The sequence below is a fragment of the Poecilia mexicana genome, unplaced genomic scaffold, assembly GCF_051168715.1.
Source record: "Poecilia mexicana isolate PSO_F unplaced genomic scaffold, ASM5116871v1 scaffold_12, whole genome shotgun sequence".
Taxonomy (NCBI): domain Eukaryota; kingdom Metazoa; phylum Chordata; class Actinopteri; order Cyprinodontiformes; family Poeciliidae; genus Poecilia; species Poecilia mexicana.
The window spans coordinates 17,826,478-17,845,973 of record NW_028263381.1 but is presented as its reverse complement, the minus strand read 5'-3'; the positions used below and the strand labels follow the sequence as shown (position 1 = coordinate 17,845,973).

The window sequence follows — 19,496 nt, the reverse complement described above, 5'->3', positions numbered from 1 at the left end:
CCTTAGCCGCAGGCCCTTTATTATTTAGAACTGCCACCTTTCCTTCTTTACTCACTCTCCATTTTACACCTTTTATCACTTAATACTTATTTTAAACTTGAAGTTTTAAAAGTAGAGTATTTATTCACTTTTAGAAATCAAAATGCATCAAATCTACAAGCTATGTATCTTAAAGGGAAACTAAGAGTTTATATATTTAAAATCTGCAACTTTGCCGTCAAAAGACAGGCAGATGGTTTACCTAAATAAAAAAATGAGTTTTTTTTTAATTAATTTATTTTTTTATTTCAAGTTTATTATCTTACACCAACAGTAATTTTTAAGAAACATATTTTATTAAAAACAATTTTACATTTGAACAGTAAACAACACAGGTTAATAAAGCACACAATGGAGAGGTTCAAAATGACAAAAAATGTAGCATATTAAGAAGAAACAGTCTACATCATTCACGTACATTTCACAGGTGATTGTTCATAAAACAATAACTGCTGCATCGGTTCATCGCCTTAAACGGTTACAAACCTTGACCAATGAACATGAGAGTTCAAAAAGCAAAACAATGTTGCACAAGCATTTATGCTCCTACATACTCGTATTTATTTTTGTATGCACTTTATCTTTTTTTCCAAGAATTTCAAAGCAAACCAGGACAAAACATTAAAAACTATTGACTTTTCAATCTTTATATTTGTGCTTAATGTAATATATGCCAACGGTATTGATAATTTTATCAAGTTGAACAGCTTGTGGAGCATGATGTGTGGAGGTCTGTATTCCAAAAGGACAGCAAGATTAAAAATACATTAAACACACAATGAAACATGTACAATAACCTTGTGTTGGTATATTACATAAAATCCCAATAAAACACATTGAAAGTTGTAGGTATAGAAAAAAAATCATGGGGTCTGAATTCTTTTGCAATGCTTTCTTTGTTGCATACATAGAACTCACAGTACTTGAAGGGGCACACATAGTAAAATACAATCTAACAGCTGACATATGGAAGTTAGAGGAAGTAACATCAAATTTAAGGAAAGAGGCTCTTTAATAACTTACTACCTCACTGAGACGTACGTTAGCCATTTACAGTAATGTGTTTGTTTATAATGTTTAACTTAGCTGTCTGGGAACAAATTTAAAAAAATATTAGCAACCTTCCTCATTAAATATTTGCTTAACTGTAACCCAGGGAACTCCTGCCCTTAAGACAACAGAAGTCACTTTACATTGACATTTTCCATCATCAGAGCAAAGTTTAGCAAAACAATTCATGTGAAACTAAACCACTTAGATGGAAGATGTATATTCTATATACGTTAGATCAGCCTGAAATGCCACACATGACGCATAGAAAGCAAACATACCTACTAATACACCTTTATAAGGCACAGTTTATGTATGAAGAACTTGCCTTCAAACCCAATACTGGCTGTCTTTAAGAGTTGGGGACTGGGATCTCCACGAGGTTTTAAATCCTGCAGGAGAAACTTTGGGCATATCACCAGAATCTCTTTCGCTGTTGTTACGACCTCTGATGTTTCCACCCCTGCCTGCTAAGTTGGATTCAAACGGCCCCCAGAAGGTCATTCCTGGAGCCAGACTCCTCCTTGGGCTCATGGGGACCCTGGGGGAGGTGGGGCAGCTTGCGGATCCGAGTTGGGTGACCAGCACGTTGGGCATGGCTACGCTTCTCTCTGGCTGGCCCAGGTATGGGCTGTCCTCGGTGGGCAGCTGCACCGCAGCCAGTTCATGCATCAGTCTCTGCCGAGCTTGTTTCTCTTTGCGATGCCGGAAAACCAGAATCAGAACCACGAGGATAATGATGAGAAGCAAACAGGCCAGCAGAGGAAGGATAATTAGGAGGGGATCAGAGGCGGGACGGGGGAGGATCTCGACTTGGACCAGGTCAGGGATCGGAGGGCTTATTGGAACTGGCATTTCTGGTACCGGAGGAGTGTGGGGTTGAGGGGCATGAGTGTGGCCTTCTTCCACTGCTACCTCTGGGATGCTCCCTGATCGTCCTCCATGACTGCGCGTTCGGTTCCCCCAGCGGCTGTGGGGTTTCGCCTTCCGCTGAGTCTTGTTGTGGTTTTTGTTTGACAAAATGTGAGGGTGCGAGCTCTCGGCAGTCGCACTGTGTGCCACAGAGTCTCTGTGTCCGGCTCCCAGAGTCGTTCTGTTGTGGGCTCCCAAGTGGGGGGTCGTGTGCTCGTGGCTCGCACCGTGCGCTTTGTGGACACCTCTTGTGCCGTGGCGCATCTGGTGGTGGGGGAAGATGGTGAAGTGAAGCTCGCCCTTTGCTGGCTGGACGTTCCCGGCCTTCAGCAGGAAGGTGAAGGAATCGTTGAGGGGTGTGGCTGGAGTGTGGCCTCTCGCTTTTGTGAGTGAGGATTCGTTATTGTGAATCTGGTTGTCGGCGTCACTGAGAGTCTCTTCTATGGCAACTCGACCCTGAACGACATCCCTGAATGTAAATGACTTCAGTGCCTCTAACGCGTGGTTTGGGTCGTAGGTAATCTGCATATGTGGGAAGAAAACAATTAAGTTAAGAGCTTCAATTTTGAAATAATTTCCATTACTAACTTGCATCCCTCTGGACGTATTTTTAAAAACTTGAACTAAACTAATGTTTTATGGCAGTAGGGAGTAGTACAATGTCAGATTTATTTATTAAAATAAAAATGTTACCAACTTAAACATATTTTACACCTTCCCTTTGCTAGTGAGAACAAACTTCGAGAAAGGTTTTGATGATGCCGTTTGATCAAATGTAATGCTTTTTATTGTTTCATGGTTACTGTAATATATTTTTATAGTGTAAAGCATTTTGAACTGCTTTATTGCTGAAATGTGCAATTCAAATAAACTTAACTTGACTATGCTTACTGATATTTTATTACATTTCAAAAATATGCAGCATATAAAGAGAGATCTTGGGTCTTTATCCAGCCTTGTTTCAGTTCTAGATGCTTAAGCCTTTTAATTGTTGCTCAGACTGTAGATGTGATCAAACTTAAGGAGCAACAATTTTCTGGCAGCAATTTACAGACTTATGAAAGCTTAACATATATCTGCTTTACTTGAATTTCTTATATTTCCCATTTTGAAGAGAAGCTCGGAGAAGCTGTCCTCTGTGTCACATCATATGTGTCATAGAAACAGAATGTCATGTATTCCCAATCAAAACTTTTACAATGCTGTAAAAGCACTTTATAATGATTTTACAGCAATTTACAACTTGGAAAAAATATACTCTTGTTAAAGTCCTGTGTTCCAGGATTTATCAATTTATGTTCTTTTATTAGGATGTCAATCATTGCAGAGGATATGGAAGATTTTGCATTAATGGATGGATAACATCTTTCAGAAAAGCTTTAGACCTGAATGAATATTCATTAAATAAAAAGTGCTCTTAGCAGCTTAATTACAAACTGATAGTCCACAAGATCATATCAAATGGATTTACCTTGACCAATTTTCCATGTTTCGGTGGAGAAAGAACCTCAAAGACCGGATCGACTCTGCTGATTCTGGCCAGTTCGGAGGCATCAATCATGGCTTTACCCAGTTTCACTGCGATGCCACTCGGTACTCTGACTGGCTCTCTGAGGTAGATCAGAGGACGCACCGTAACGTTCACCGTCTGACCTGTCACTCTCCCATAGTCAACACCAGCAGACCAGGCTGACACTGACACCTGGAAGCTGTCTTCTGATTCGCTGAGGTCAGTCATGTGATAGACCACCCGCCCAAGCTGGAGGTCCTCATGCCGGAAGGTGGTGACCTCCTGGTCGTTGATGGCGATGCGTCCGTGGCGTGGGTGCTTGGTGACTGTGTAGGAGATATTGGCCTGTCGCTGACCATTGGTTTGAGCCGCCAGCTGGTTGGTTGTCAGCACCACCGCCGTGCGACCTTGAACCAACGACAGGCCGGTGTTGTTGACCAGGGATACCGACGGTTTAACCACCTCCATGCTAAACAGCTTGTAGAGCGGACGGTGGTGGCCGTCGGTGACATTGAAGTAGAAAACTCCAGTTGAAACCTCACCCTGTGGAAAAAAAATCACAGCAATGATAGTAAATGAAAACCCAAATTGAAATTAAAACTGTTCCACAGTTTTAATAAGAATTGAGATTAGTCCGTTTCACCTGCTGTGTAAAATGTAGTCGACCGTGGTTGACGTCATACTGGGTGAAAGAGGTCACTATCTCAGGTCTTTCTCCCAAAGTCAGGTAGCCATTGTTGGGCTTACTGATCACAAGGTAGTGCAGCTCTTCTGGTGGCGTGTCATGATCCTCAACCTTAAAAAAAAAAAATAAGACAGTCAACAGAAAAGACTCAGAAAAAAATGTTTAGCAAGAGAGAAATTCACCAAGTGCAAAATCAAAGCACAACAACCTTTTTAACAAGTAGTATGAACACATTATTGAGTGGAATTGGTTCATTTTGCTCAGGAGATTGCGTTCAAAATATGACAGAGAACCTAGCTATTTGTAAAACATGTAGTAAACAAAATTCAGAATTGGAGAGGCATGCGCGGATCTAAATGACTAATTGCGATATATTTACAATTAATTTTTTCAATTAGTTTTTCCACATTTTTTGCATGCACTGTCTGGATAAGAACCAAATTATTCTCACTTCTTTTTTTACTTGTCTTTTCTTGGCAAGAGCAGGACAAACGGGAGGTTCTGCAAAGCCAGGTCCAGACAAGACTTTAAGGAAAACAGATGACTACATCCATCCAGAATGTTATTTCTAATTAAATGAGTCATGTGGATGTTTTTAGTGCACTGCTGCTGCAAAGCCTCTATTTTTGATTAAAAACTGCATTCTGTATCGGTCTTTCTTTCTTACTTGCATGGACTAAAGATTTCTTGATGTAACCTGCGTCATTCTCTCTTTATTCATGCAAAGGACTCTAACAATGGGACACTCCTGGACTTTGCAAAATGTATGTAGAGATGTATTCAATAAAAACAGATTTTTCAAAATAGAAGCAGCTTATTTGAATTAGCAAACAAAATAACGGGTTAATTTATTTTTGATTTCATGCGGGCCAGTTGACAACTAAAGGACCAGATGAGGCCCGAGGGTCCTAAAATGTCCAGGTCTGTTGGATTTGATCAAATTTATAGCAAATCTGTATAACATGATGTTCCTTCAACAAAAGCTGGATCTACATCAATTCAAATTCCAGAAACTACAAATATTTCATTCAACTTTGCAAGCTGCAAAAAGTGCTGGTCTTGGAAAGCCCAGTGCCCTTAGCTTCAAGTCTAGCTGTAATTTAGAAAAATATATTTGAGAGCTGATCTTTCTTTGTCTGAAATAATATATCATACAAGAAATAACAGATTTTTAATTAGTGATTCCTTAGAAAATATCACAGATTGCACTTACTTTTTTTCTCAGGGTCCAACAGCTGGAAAATTAAACTTGTAAAAATGAGAACAATCATAAAACACTGGCTCACCTGAAGGTTGTCAGGTCCAAGAATGACTCTCTCCCCAACCACAACCTTCATGCTCGGAGCTCTGCTCCTGATTAGCGGCGGATGGTCATTAACTGGAGTCACAGTGATGTTGAACATCTCTGTCACCGCCACGCTATCCACCGCAGGGCGGCGATGAGAGGCTGTGCCCAGTGCAGGAAAGGAGGATGACGAAGGAGAGTAGAGAGGAGAGTAAGAGGTGGAAGAGGAATCAGAGGAAAAGGCAGACAGAGATAACAAAGAGGAGGAAGAGGGAAGATGCAAAGGTGCCACCCAGGCTCGAAAAGTGAAGCTGTCCTTCGTCGTCTCTGAGTCGTCGTGGAGATACATGATGCCAAACTTGTTTAGGGTGGCCTGAGAGAAATCTGACTGTCTGCTGTGAAAAACACATCAAAAACCCAAGGAAGACTTAATTAAAATTAAATGAAATGTTTCTCCAAATTTACTTCAACATTTGCAATTAGGCCACCTCGGTTGTTACATGCTAAATTTAAAGATAAAATCTACAACTTCTGCAGGATCTCACCTGGTGAGATTGTGTCCCTGTATGATCAGCGCTCCGTGTCTGGGCAGAGAAATCACTCGGTACATGATGTGGTGGTCCTTTCTGTGCGACTCTGGGAGGTTTCCCAGCAGGTTAGAGGCATCGAGCTTAGAGCGGTCAATGGTCACTCTACCTCCTTCGGCCACCACGGCACCTTGCAAACACAAACAGATGGAAAATTCCTCCTTCTCAAACTCTTTTCTGAGAATCGTGTCCAGCTGGAAGAGAGGCGGTACCTGCATTGTTTAGTAGTCTAGTCTTGTGCTGGGGGTTGCCCAGGTGTTCATTGGCTTGGTAGGAGATTAAAATAGTGAAGGTGTGCTGAGGAAGAAAAGCTGGAGGAGAGGAAACGGTGAAAGAAAAGGAGTCTGCAGCTGACCACCCAACCGACTCCGGCTGGTTCTGGTCGTACAGAATCAACCCGTCATTCACCTGAGAGGGAGAGAGATGATCCGGTCAGGAGGGAGAGGCTTCCTTTTATCAATATTTGAATAAAAATATTCCCAAGGAAATAAAGGGATCTTTTAAAATGTTATAATTGAAATTTTTTTGGGGTTGAATAATATTTGTCTCATAAAATCATTTTTTGCAATTTGTCAACAATATCAGGAAATCTATTATTATTAGTTGTCAATATTCCATTAGTAAATATGAGTAAATGAATAAATTTCCAAATCTTATGTGGTTATGTAACTTTTTTTTTCTGTTCGCAGACTATTTCAATCTTTTGAAGTGCAGAAACAGAAGAAAAAAAAATCAGGCATTCCTACCATGCTCTGTGTAAATGTAGAAATGTTTCTGAAAGAATTATCAGGCATTCGTAGGACCAGACGTCCAAATTTGGGAGGTGCAGTCACAGCAAAAACCACAGACTGGTTCCTTCCAATGTCACTGATGTTGTTGGTAACAACCTGAAGCTCCTGTTCTGAGATTGGTGTCACAGAGCCTTCAAGAGGAACAAAAAAGAAGACAGAACAATGTTTGACTGGCTACTAAGTATTTTAGTAGCAATGCTGTATATTTTACGTGAGTTCTGGTCTTCAGTTTCTGCAAGTGACAGTTGTGTTCTGAATAAAGAAGCAACAACGAGCTCTTAACACATTCGAGACAGCTTACTTAATTATAGAAAAGCAACCAGGCCCACATCAGTTAAAAAGAAAATAAAGTATATTCTTTCATCTTAATCATTCTGCGTACGTTTTCCAAACACCTAATCATTGAAAAAAAATCTGCACACCAGAAATGGCAAATAAATATGAAATATGGCAAACATAATGTGTCGCCCCACTCTTGACAATATTACAATAACTAATTTAGGCACATTACCAAGATAAACAAGAGTGCGAATGAAACCACTTTTGCTTAATTTTAAAAGATGCACTGCTACATTTGCTTAAATATATTCCAAAAGTAGCATTGCCACCTAGAGTCAGTTTTGGATATTACAGTGGAGGGTAGCAAGCCTTAGTATGCACACTTTTCCAGTTACCTTAGTGATAATTTTTTGTGTTTGTGAGACATTTCAGCCCCGTTATATTCAAATCATACTAGTAGTTAAGAAGAAATGTCATTTGTACGGACTGACGAGTGAGCTATACCTGGGTACACCTCCATAGGGTGGTTCTTCTGTAAGGTAAGAACCAGATCATGGGCTGTTGTGCTGAAGATCTGCCGAGGAGCAAAATTAACTCCATCATTCACCTGAAAGTGGAAGCCCCCTGATAATGCACCTGCAGGGGGGACAAGACAGTTTAAACAAACCAATCTTTACACCTGAACCCCGTTTGGACACTGACACTACAAATAGCTACAAATGTGTGTTTACCACTGTGCACAAACACCAGCATCCTGCTCTGGATGTGATTTTGGGTAAAGTTCAGGATGTGTCTGGAGGGGGCGCTCTTCAGAGCCAAGTGACCGTTGCTCGGTGGGGTGACGACAAACTCCAGGCCCTCGGGTGGAGTATCCACATCATCTGCACTGAGTTCATTTGTACTTATTTCTGTTACAGAACCCACCCAAACCTGCAGCATCACAAAGGCAAAACAGAAAGGACATTTCTTAATAAACTAACACAATAATATCTATTCTATATTCTATGACAAATCCAACTATTTGACGCCTGCATTACCTGTTATTAGAAAAACAAGAACTACTTTTACTCCCACAAGGTATTCATTTACATGGCATGCAACTTCTGGATAAGCAAGAGCAAGCTATTATTGTAGGCCATGAGTATGAAAGACAACACTTGACATAAGTTTGATTCCCTGCATTATTTAGGTTTAGACTTACTTTAAAGCAAGAAAGTACATTTTTCTTAGGGTGCTTTGTTGTGCTGATGACGCTGGGCAACAAAGACAGTAAAACAAGCATCGTGAAAGTCTCAACCGCTTTAAGATCTTTGATGTGGTAGCACTTTTGACTCTTGCAATGTGGCCGCGAGAAATAAAGAAGAAATGCAAACCATTTGTGAGCACTGTGGGATTATGACAGGCTAATTGCTACCCACTGAAAATGAGTTTAGCATCTGGTTCAGTGCATCCCTTTGGCTTGAACATCATTGGTTGAAAACTTAAAGCAAACTTGAACTGAGTAATTTTACGCTGAATAGTGATAAGTATAAAAACCGCATCATATGGACTTGTCAAACATGGACTGAATTATTCTACACTGATTTTTAATTTTATTTAAACACAGTTTGTGTTTTGTGAACCATTTGTAAAAACCAACATAAGAGAGAGAGAGCTATACTGTTATACCCTTTTAAAATACTTAAAATCAGTCAAGCTTTCTCTGTGTTGAATTCCATCCAAACAACTTTAGGGGGCTTGTCCGGGATGCAGCAGACAATGCAACATTTTAGCTTGTTTTAGCTTCATGAGGCACACATAACTTTTCTTCAACAATTCATAGAATTTCCTACCTTTAGGCCACGGTTGGTGGTCACAGTAGGGGTCTCGTCATTGACAGGTGTGACTGTGATGTAAACGGTGCATGGCAAGCTGTGCTTTTTCATCTCAGTTTGATTGGCTACAATTGTGAAGTTGTCCTTTAGTGTTTCACTGCCATCATGGACATAGGAGATGTACTCAAGCTCCACCTAGACGCAGATATTTAAATTCCAACAAGGCCCAGTTCAGATAGAAGAATTTTTTTTTTCTGTGTTAAATGAAAGAAAGGATTTAAACTGAAATGAAATCTGTGTGTTAATTAATCTAGATAAAAGACTTACAGCGACGGTTAGGCTATTTATGTATTATAATAAAAGGGTATGCTGCAGCTATCTCTGAAAACAAGGAATGAAGTCCGTTTTCAGGGATTAATTTATCTTTATGAATGTGTTTAATCGTACCTCTGTGTGAGTGAAAGCATTGATAGGCATCCCTGGGATACGGCTGTGCTCTAAGTGTCCAAACCTTGGTGGAGCAATAACCTGGTACAGGAAATTCAGCCCTGCAAAGTGATGACTGGCAACCTTGATTATGCGGGATGTGAGTGGCAGGGACGACCCTTCATCCAGGGTCAAGTTCAACACCTGAAGATTCAAGAAGGACAAAAATACTGCAGTTAGATTTGTAAACAGAGCTCCATTAATAGGTTTTAGACATTTGTTCATCCTACTTTTCGGACAAGTTTGCTACCTGCAGTGGAAGCAGGATAGGTATGATGTCAATCACCACCCTGATAGGTCCAACCTTTGTCACCCCATTTGTTGCTTCCAAGACAATAGAGTCATTGATGCTTCCTACAGCCTGCTGCTGATACATGATTGATCTCTGGTTGACATCCTCTTGGGTAAAGGAAATCCCAATCTGTTCCTTGAAACCCTGGACAGAAGCACAGAGCCAAACCATATTAAAACACAGTTTCTAGGTAAATAATTGAGATAAACTTGCCTGGGCCAACTTCATAATGAGATGAAAAAAAAAACCCAAATAAACAAAACATTTATTACATTATCAATATTTAAGGAGTAAATGTACTCACTTTTGAATCTTGTTAAACCAAGACTGTTGATGTGTGCGTCAGATAACTGTCAGTAAAGCACCACCATGTGGCCACTTACCAAACAGCAATTGAGTACAAATAAAAAAAAAACCCCAGCTAATATGTGTTTTGTTATTATGCAAGATAAAAAAGTTACATTTACACATGGCTGTCAGTCACATCGATGGAAGGTAAAGAAGTCAAATACAAAATGAGGTTTCACAACTACATAGGTTTTATTTTTCTAATTCTCATAGCTTGTAAGTTTAGACAATCAATATGTCTAATAGTAAATAGTATGTTGTCATGATAGGACACAATTTATTGCTGATTATATGGAACAATTAGTGTCCAGCTGGACCAACAGTGAACACACCTTTTCAAGGTCCTGTTTTTCTCCATGAACATTTTCCAGATTGTTGCTGCCTGACACTCTATAAATGATGCCCACTGTAGGAGGTTCTTGGACAGTGAAGACTATATCTGAGGGTAAACTGTCCTCATGGACAACCTGGTGTAAAAACACACGAAAAGGAAATTGTTGACAGAATAATAATAGCATTGACACATATACGTGGTGGGCTGGGAATGATGAATCTCTCACCTCTACATCTTCTCTGCTAATGGAGGTGTTCTGTCCCTCGGCCACCACAACTGGACGGTTGGTTTTGATAGTCGGAGGTCTGTGATGACTCTCTAAGTATATCTTCACCGGCACTCCAATGTCTAGATGCACCTCCCTCTTCCCTCTTTCAGTCCGCCTCTCAGTGCTTCTTTCCCTTGCTCTTGCCGTCACATTGAAAACATCCAACAACTCGTGACCTCCGCTGTGGTGATATGCCAGACGCCGTGCCACCAGATCTCTCTGGGTGAAAACTGAAATGGCATCAGTTCCTATGATCACCTCCTTCTGCCCATCGTTGAAGCAGAGAACGCCATGTTTAGGTGGAACGTAGACCTCGAAAGTCACTTCCTGAGGATCCCGAATGTCGAGGTTGCTGATGACGCTGAGGTTGACAGAAGTCAGGGCTGCAATCCCACCCTGCTGGACCATGAGGCCTGTGTTGTTCTCCACCTGCAGGTATGGATCCTGCGCCATCACCTACACCAAATAAACACATAGGAAATTGTTCAAATATATAAGATAATTACATTATGACTGTTTTAAGGATTAAAATATCAACATAAATCCAACTACATGAATCCCAACCAAAATCAAAAGAGTCAATGTTAACAGGACACTTGTATAGTTCTTCTGGAAAAATGATCAAAACCACTTTTGGAATTTATGAGAACATGTGGCCACTTTAAAAGTCTCAAGACCAATTTGACTTAAACAGATTGTTAAAATCGCTATTCTCTCTTTGGTTCTCTCTTTTACACCAAATCAGCTGTACCTAATTAGGTGGCTGTGCACACAGTTGAAATCTTTGACATATAAGCCAATAATTTGACACTTTACAGGAAAAAAAACAAATTAGAGAACATAATGTATTGTTCACTGTTAAGTATACAACTATCTTTACAGTAAAAGAATAAGATGCCAAGCAAAAATATATATTCACCTCCAGCAGAGCTGAAACATAATGTTTTCCATCTGTTACAAAAAGCACAAAGCGGCCAAAACTGACCCCACTGTGGATAAACAACACTTTATTCTGAGGAAAGAAACACAATAATCAGTTAGTTACAAAATGTATGGCATTGAATATGGCTTAGAAAGGATACAATATTTAAACAAATAACTCATTTCATGTCCTAATCAAAGAAGCAGTTAGAAGACGCAGAGCATTTTCCATTTTTTACCATTGAATTCTTATGATTTTAGATTTTTTTAGACTTCTTAAAGCACTACTAGATTTACTATAAATATTATTCTAAAATTTCCAACTTTCTGCTTGAGCAAACAAACCAGGAAGTGCAGACTTTTCCAAAAATGTTTAAGCTTCTCTCAGTATAAAAGCTTTTACATAATGATGCTGTTACACCCCTACATCAAATCCATTTAGAAATAGATGCTAACCTGCTCAAGGTCCCGTTGTGTGAACTCATACAGCCTGTGACTGGGATCACTGGCCAGCACCAGCTCCCCCATTGGAATCCCCCTCCGAGTGTATACCAGCCAGCTGTCCTCAAAATCCGAGTCATCGTCTCGGTACCGCAAGTCTTTCAGTGTCACTAACCTCTGTCCATCCCGGGCAACGTGAAAGACCTCATCGACAACCCTGACGGGTCTCTGATCATTGACGAGTTGCACAGAGATGTTAAAGGTGTGCTCCTCCGTGTTTCTGTCTTCCTTCTTGTTTGTGTTTTTGTGCGGTTTGTAAACAGCTATTTGAAACGTGAAGTAATCCTGTTTGGTCTCGCTGTCATCATGAACGTACATGATTCGCTCCTCTGTGATGTCCTGATTGCTGAACGTCAGTATGTTGTCATTAATGGAAGTTGAGTTGGAGAGATTGATCTTCCTTAACTGGCCATGCCTGGGGCTCACCGTTACGTTATAATGAACCTCCCGGTTGCTTGCTGTGTGAGTGAACAAAATATCTTTCGTAATTACTTTACTTGCTCCTTCAAGGATTAAAAGGCCTTTATTTATGACGGCTACGGCACTTGACTCGGCTTTAATGTTGATTCTGAAGTCATAAGGTGTTGAAGCAGCATGAGCAGAGAACACCTGAAAACTGAAGACATCTCTTGTGTCATCATGCAGCCTGTTAAAAAGCTCATACTTAACCAAACCCTGTGTGATATTCTCTTGGCTAAAGGTTGAATTCTTTTGCAGAACCATTTGGTTGAGGAACAATCGCCCTTTCTTTGGAACTGTCAAAACTCTATAGAAAAGGTCACTCTCACTGATTTTAACACCTTTAGAAATCACATGAAGATCTTCAGGTGTGAGAACAGCACTCTCAAGGCCGGTCACTTCCATCTTGCTCCTTGTTACCTTGAACTGAATCCAGCGGATCTCTATGGGGAAAACAACCTCCTCTTTGGCGACTGAATTGATTACTATCTTGCATTTGAATTGGTCTGTAATGTTGCTCTGAGTCTGAATTCCACGATAGGTGCTAATATATCGAATCCTTTCTTTTTCCAGAATTCTCTGTGAGAAAAAGGTAGTGGATTTCCATTCACCACTTGAGTGTAACCTCTGGAGCTCACCAAACTGTGGTAAGTCTGTCACATCATACCACACGTCCACTGAACTATCAGCCACATTGACCCGCACCGCAAGGTGTCTGGTGCTGATGATGGCCGATTCTCCCTGATTCACCTCCAGTCCAGTTTTATTCACTAGTTTGTACTCAAGAGTCACTGCCATGATCCGTAAAACTACAGCGTTGCTGACCTGTAAATATGAAAGGAAAAAAAATTTGAAAAATTCATGGAAGAATCACGTCATATCTACAATATCTTTATTCATTTTTGCTAAGATGTTCTCTGCCACAAGAGAAGGATGTACCTCTAAACTGCAGGATGCACTGTAAAAGGATAATTAACCAAAGCACTGACAAATAGTTTTTCTTAGCTAGTTAGAATTTAGCAAAGTAACCATATGTTTACTTACTCTATGCCCATCACTGGCTCTGAGGACCAACCTGGAGGCAGAAACTCCTGTATGCACGAAGCTGATCTTACCCTCCTCCAGATCACTCAGAGAGAACAAGTTGATGGCCCTGGAAGAGCATCATTGTCATGTTATTCACTCATTTATCAAATGAGTGCTTGCAGGCTTAATTTTAAAGAGTTCTTGGAAATTACATCTACAACCCATATATAGATGCTAAACCCCTGAGTGTTATGAGGAATTTGGTGTCCTCGTGAACACATTTGATGACATGTAAACATTTTAGGGTGACAGTTAAGGGGTTAAATGGTCTAAAAAGGTTTGTAAGGCATTGTGGGAACATCCCGTGAGACTAACCTGCCAGGGTAATCTAGGTTCTCGAGGTAACCAGCTTCAGAATTGAGGTTCCCCATTGAGTTAAAAACAAGATCCTCAGGACTGTTGTCAGGATCTGAGACTCTCAGCATATCTGTTGTCAGCTGTCATGAAGAACACATTCATTTGATTGTCTTAACTTGGAATAATTCAAGGTGTTATATATCAAGGCATTCTGATGTGCCCACCTGTCGTTTGGACTTCTCCGGCAGAGTGAAAAGGTTTCCTTGTGGTAAGCTGAGAACAGGAGGATCATTAACTGGAGTGATGCTGATATTAAATCGGTGCACATGGTTGTCTTCCAGAAGTACAGGCAGTGGCTTCTTATTGTTAGAGAACACTGAAATCATGAAGAAGTCATTCTGGTCCTCTGAGCCACTGTGAACGTACATAACCCGACCTCGCCACAGGTCCAGCATGCTGAAAGATCGGTCCTTCTCCTTTGCTCCTATCCCTATAATTCTCTCCTGAGTTTCCTCAGGCAACCCATCTGGATCTGGATTGGGGTTCAAATGTAGCTGACCATGAACAGGAGGGTCAACAATGCGACACATCAGCTCTGATGGATGGATCCCCAGTTTGCGAAAATCAATATTCACCTGGCAGAATGTGCAAATGGAAACGCATGTAAATTTGTCAAACAGTACAGAAAATATTCGTGAGATACTACCAGGACAGAAAATGTCCTACCCTCACATGTTTGGGTTCAAGTAGTGCCTGGCCTCCTTCAGCTACCTCCAGGGTTCGAAGCACCAATAGGTTTGTTGTCCTCTTGTTGCTGATCATTTGTGTTGTGGTAACATCAAAGTCAGGGAGATCTGTTGGATTGGAAATTATCACTACCTTTGGAGCCTGACCTATATTGCAGCCCACAGTAATGTCTTTGGTGACCATGGCATGAGGCAAGCCAGTTTTTTGAGCGTTCACTCTAATTTTTTGGAGGCAGCCTTTAAATGATCTTCCCCCTCCTTCTTCTCCAAAAGGAACAGAAGCTAATCCAGCACTTCTTGCTTTTCCTACAGCGACATCATCCAGTCCTCCAAGGACAAGAGGTCCTTTGGGCTGGATGGCCTGAAGTTCCTGACTCAGGCTGGCCTTCACTAACTCCTTGCCTACCTTCAGTTGGATGCTATCAGGTTGCAGGAGCAGCTGGATGGGGTACCAGGTGTGCTTGCTGTAGACATGTGTCAGTGAATGCAGCTCAGTTTTACTACCCTTTCCATTTCCTATTGAGGCCACAAGGTGACCGTCTCTGATCTCAATAGAGACAAACCCTCCGTCACTCCCAGAGCTGTACAACACAAGTCCATTTTCATCTGTCCAGGAAGGGTGAAGTTCACACTCAAATGTCCCCTCTTGCAGGATCTCCCATTGTGGGAAAGAGATAAAGGCTTTAGAGCTGGAAAACCTCACAGGATCTTCTTCTGTTGCTAAAAACTGTGGACTACAACCCAGGGATACCTCGTGGATGCTTTTGTACCCAGAATATGGCTGAAGGCTGGACAGTAGGTTGTATTCATTGAAGACAGCCTCATCCAAGCAACCCCTAAATCCAGTTGAGTTGTTCAGAAGGTAAGGATGGTTTAGTCCAGCTGTCCCACCAACAAAGAGCCCATCCTCAATGCTGAGCTCCAAATCTGGTCCTGGCATTCGGAGAGTAGTGTGAGAACTTCGATCCACAATCATGTTGATGTTGTGGTGTGTATGGTTGAGATCCACTGTGTGCCAGGCCAGATCGTTAAGATGGATACCCCTTTCTGAACGTAGCAACCGCTCACCTGAGCCCAGGTTCAGACGTACCTGAAGGGAGAGGTAGGAGATGAGAAGCAAAGAGAGAGCGATGAAACATTACTATCTTACTGTCCTGCTGTAGTTACATGCTCTAAAATCAACCAAGGTTTTGAGACTTGATAAGGGCAGCAACTAAGCACAGTTATGGTTTTCTTCTCCAGCCTCATTCATGAAGGAACATGTTCTGACATAAAACCAGAGCCAGAGGGTTTATTTTTGTCTCAGCTTCAACATTCTGACATTAAATTAGATGTTTTCTTGCTGACTCTTCTTTGTATAGTAAAACCCAGCATATATCTGCTAAAATGTTTTACTGCAATATGCTAAGGTAGTTTCCCTTTCTTTAAAAGTGTGAATCTCTCCAGTTCTATGTATCCTGGGAGGTCTAGTTGCTCTTCACTTTAGATCAACTTTAGATGATGGTGAACTACAAACTATTGCTTGTCTTTTCACAATATTCTTGGCGTCTGAAACAAAGACAACAATTTTCAGCTGTAGCTGGTCGCTTCTTCTATTGTATTTCACCTAGGGCTTACCTGCAGGCGTCCAGAAATCAGCTCAAGAAGTAAAAAGTCTCTCTGTCCTGCTGCCAAAATCAGTAGCCCAGACTGACTTGAGGTATAAAATCGTACATGGATTAACGTCTGAATGGACTTTTCTATTGCTTGCAGGTGAATGTAGCCATTGCCATAAAAGGAAACTGCAACAAGGAAGATGGAAATAGATGAGAAACAGGAGCAATAAAACTCTTTCTGTTCATTTCTTACTCATACAGTTTTGCTTTGTTTAGCCATAAGCTAAAGAAAGAAAAGTGATTTTGATCTTATGGAAATAAAAATAGTTCACTGGAATGTAAATGTTTTGTTAAGTGTTGATTTGGGTGGTCCTAATAGCCTAAAAGTTTAGACTTAACTCTTTCATTGACGCTAGCGGACTTGTTAGTCAATTTGGCGTCTATTCTGCACTTTGTAGCTTCGATCTGACTTAGTTAATGATAGTTAATGCATTTAGAAACAGCTGCTAATGAAATGGTCTGATGCTAATTGAACTTCTCTATTGACCTAGATGACACAAATTGACCCTTTAGCCACCCAGAATGCAACGACAACATTAGATGGATGATTTTGGTTTTTTTTTGCAATTTACATTTTGTGAAACTTATATAGGAATCTCACAGCTTCAAAATATAAACAAAGATGTTTAATTGATCCCAACCTGCAGTTTAATTGTGGTTTTGACATTATACTCTTCTTTTGCACAGCACATTTGGCTTGCACTCTTTTTAAGATTTTAAGATATGTTAACATGCTTACAAGCTAATGTTCACTGGGTATGACTGACAACATCTTAGTGAAATGAGGTCAATTTGAATCAAAATCAGTCAAACAAATCTGTTGTGGTGCTTATTCAAAGATTATAATCTTTTCCACTCATTGTAAAAACTCTGCTGAACATTTTGTTGTAATTGGCACCTTAAAACATCATCTGGGGTTTGTTTTTCTTTTTGTAACACACGTAGTGATATTTTGATAGGAAATCCATATTAAAAAATTAAAACATCTATTTGATTCAGTTGTGCCATGCTCTATTTTTAGATGGTGAACTGAGCATTGCTCTGTGACATGTTCAAAGATGTTGTTTTATGATGTAATTGAACTTTAAATTAGTTTGTAACTTCATCTTTTCTGCTGTGTTCCTTGATTTTTGTGTCGCTGCTTATTTATTGATTTTATTTTAAAAAGTCTCTTAACATCTTCACAGAAGATGAGGGGGATTTCGCCTTCCATGAAATGTGTGAATATTAAAAAAAGTAAAGCTATCTTTGCTTTCAATGATTTGACCTATAAAAAATGGCAGTAATGGAGCTCTCAAAACGATAATCAATTTGTGAAAACATCCCACAGCGTACATTGAATGGAGGTCAGAGACGTATGCTGGTGTTTATCGGAGACAACAATAACCCTTGAAAGCCCCAAAAATAAACACCAATGTAATCTATGAAAGAAAGTTCTTATTTAATTTTTGGTTTTGTATTGGAAAAAGCAGACTATTCTGTACAGGAAATCCCCAGCCATTGAAGGCAATGTTCAGTATGGTTTCCAAAGCACCTTATTTACACAAATAAATCTTGAAAACCGAGAAAAAATCCCCTAATTTGTTCTTGGAAAATAAGTTGGATCTGCAACTACTGAAATTTGTTAGCAAAGCACTTATTATGGGCAATAAGACTGGTCTCAGTGAGAAGCACCCTGTCAGCAGGCTGGCCCAGCATGCAGCTCTGCATAAAGCCTATAAACCCACTGTCAGTATAACCCATAACCAATGTGCAGCCTAATCTGCTTCTATGATACAGCACACTCTGGATTATTAGTAATCTTCCTACAGACGCAGACACCTTGAATGAGGATGTGTGCCTTTCAAGGGCTGTGAGCAACTATTTGAGGCAAAATTCAAGGCCACACGTAATGTTCCTATTTAAAAGCAAATTAAATCAATTTATGCTCTGTGCTGCATCCTCCTGATATACTGTTTTGTGCATGATATGGTCCAAGGGAGCATTTTATAAGTTAAGTCAAACATTTTACTGTCAAACAAGTAAGTCCTCACATCCCGTCAAATATAATCCAGTTTACTGGATTACCAATTCACAATAACAGACTAGATTAAACGACAAAACACTAACAGATACAGTGTAAACATGAATTATCTTTGAGAAAATATTTATGGTTTATTCAATTATATAGTTATGTGATGAATTTAGTAAGTACCAACCTAGTTTTTTCCACATTTCTGCTACCAGTTGCGTGTTTTGTAGGAGTACATTTTTTCTGCAGCACCTTACCTGCATAAACGTGTCCTATGGAAATCAGAAGTATTAGCAGATCAGCCAAAAAACTTCCCATTGTTGGTCAGGTTATTATTATCAATTCAGATGAGAGCAACATCTGGCTGCTTGAATGCACGCTCCATTAACTGCACAGTGCCGGCTCTGCATAGCATTCCTCTCAATGGTAACTTCCACGCAGCTTGTACTTACTTTGCACAGTCTGGATTACAGCATTTCAAAGCATGTACCTGTGTCTGAGCTGTTTGCAGAACAGCCAAAAGAGAAGCTCCACCCTCAGACCCTCCCATCAAATCCAGAAGGCCGCTCAGTCTGGGCGCAGTACCTAACAGGAACACAAGGGGGAGGTGTCGCAGCATAAAGAGAGTGAGAGCTGGAGAGTAGGGCTCGTCTATGGGGGAGGAGGATCAACCAGTGCTCTCTAGAAAGAATGGCAGATTGTGTGGAGCTTCCGGTTTTAGGAAGACTGAAACTCGATACCACACAGATGAGACTCTGTAATTATTCTAACTTTTCTTATGTCTCATGTGGGAAAACAAAAATCGGTGAAAGTTACTGTTACATACAGAAATGGTGGACAACAAAAAAGTATTTAGCAGCAAAAAGAAATTTACATCAACTAAAAGTGCATGATTGGAAAGTACAAGAAGAAGCATTTCCAAGAAAATGTGTGGCATGAATATATTAAATTAACTGTTTATTTTTCTGAGACCATTCACCCCTATATACTCACTTGTCCTTGCATTTCCATGGGGTTGCTGGGCGAGATGTAGAGATGCAACAAAAATGGACTTTATACATGTCCTGCTGAAATAAAACCATAAGAAATCCTGTTGTAGGTTTGCCACATGTAGCAGTGAAGCTTGAGTCAAACAGGGTC

At 40.3% G+C, this 19,496-nt stretch overlaps 1 protein-coding gene across 1 annotated transcript; it reads right to left on the bottom strand.

Annotated features, from left to right (window-relative positions):
- Positions 1-313: 313 nt before the first annotated feature.
- LOC106914024 (chondroitin sulfate proteoglycan 4-like) lies at positions 314-18,878 on the bottom strand. The gene is made up of 22 exons (XM_014980529.2): positions 18,614-18,878; positions 16,308-16,471; positions 14,671-15,780; positions 14,169-14,579; positions 13,963-14,084; positions 13,606-13,714; positions 12,058-13,386; positions 11,600-11,692; positions 10,639-11,136; positions 10,411-10,545; positions 9,689-9,874; positions 9,400-9,582; positions 8,971-9,147; positions 7,870-8,068; positions 7,643-7,774; positions 6,815-6,990; positions 6,281-6,476; positions 6,027-6,198; positions 5,483-5,876; positions 4,155-4,307; positions 3,473-4,054; positions 314-2,523 (listed from the first exon to the last, which is right to left on the bottom strand). Exons 1-22 carry the CDS (start codon positions 18,672-18,674, stop codon positions 1,420-1,422), a joined length of 7,686 nt encoding a protein of 2,561 aa, XP_014836015.2. The 5' UTR covers positions 18,675-18,878; the 3' UTR covers positions 314-1,419.
- Between the last annotated feature and the right edge of the window lie 618 nt (positions 18,879-19,496).

Excerpts from the sequence above, each read along its gene's own strand:
- LOC106914024 (XM_014980529.2), bottom strand. The coding sequence starts at position 18,674 with ATGGGAAGTTTTTTGGCTGATCTGCTAATACTTCTGATTTCCATAGGA. Across the intron at positions 11,693-12,057 it reads CACAACGGGACCTTGAGCAG|AATAAAGTGTTGTTTATCCA; the intron begins GTTAGCATCTAT and ends TTCTTTCCTCAG. Across the intron at positions 7,775-7,869 it reads GCTGGTGTTTGTGCACAGTG|GTGCATTATCAGGGGGCTTC; the intron begins GTAAACACACAT and ends TCCCCCCTGCAG.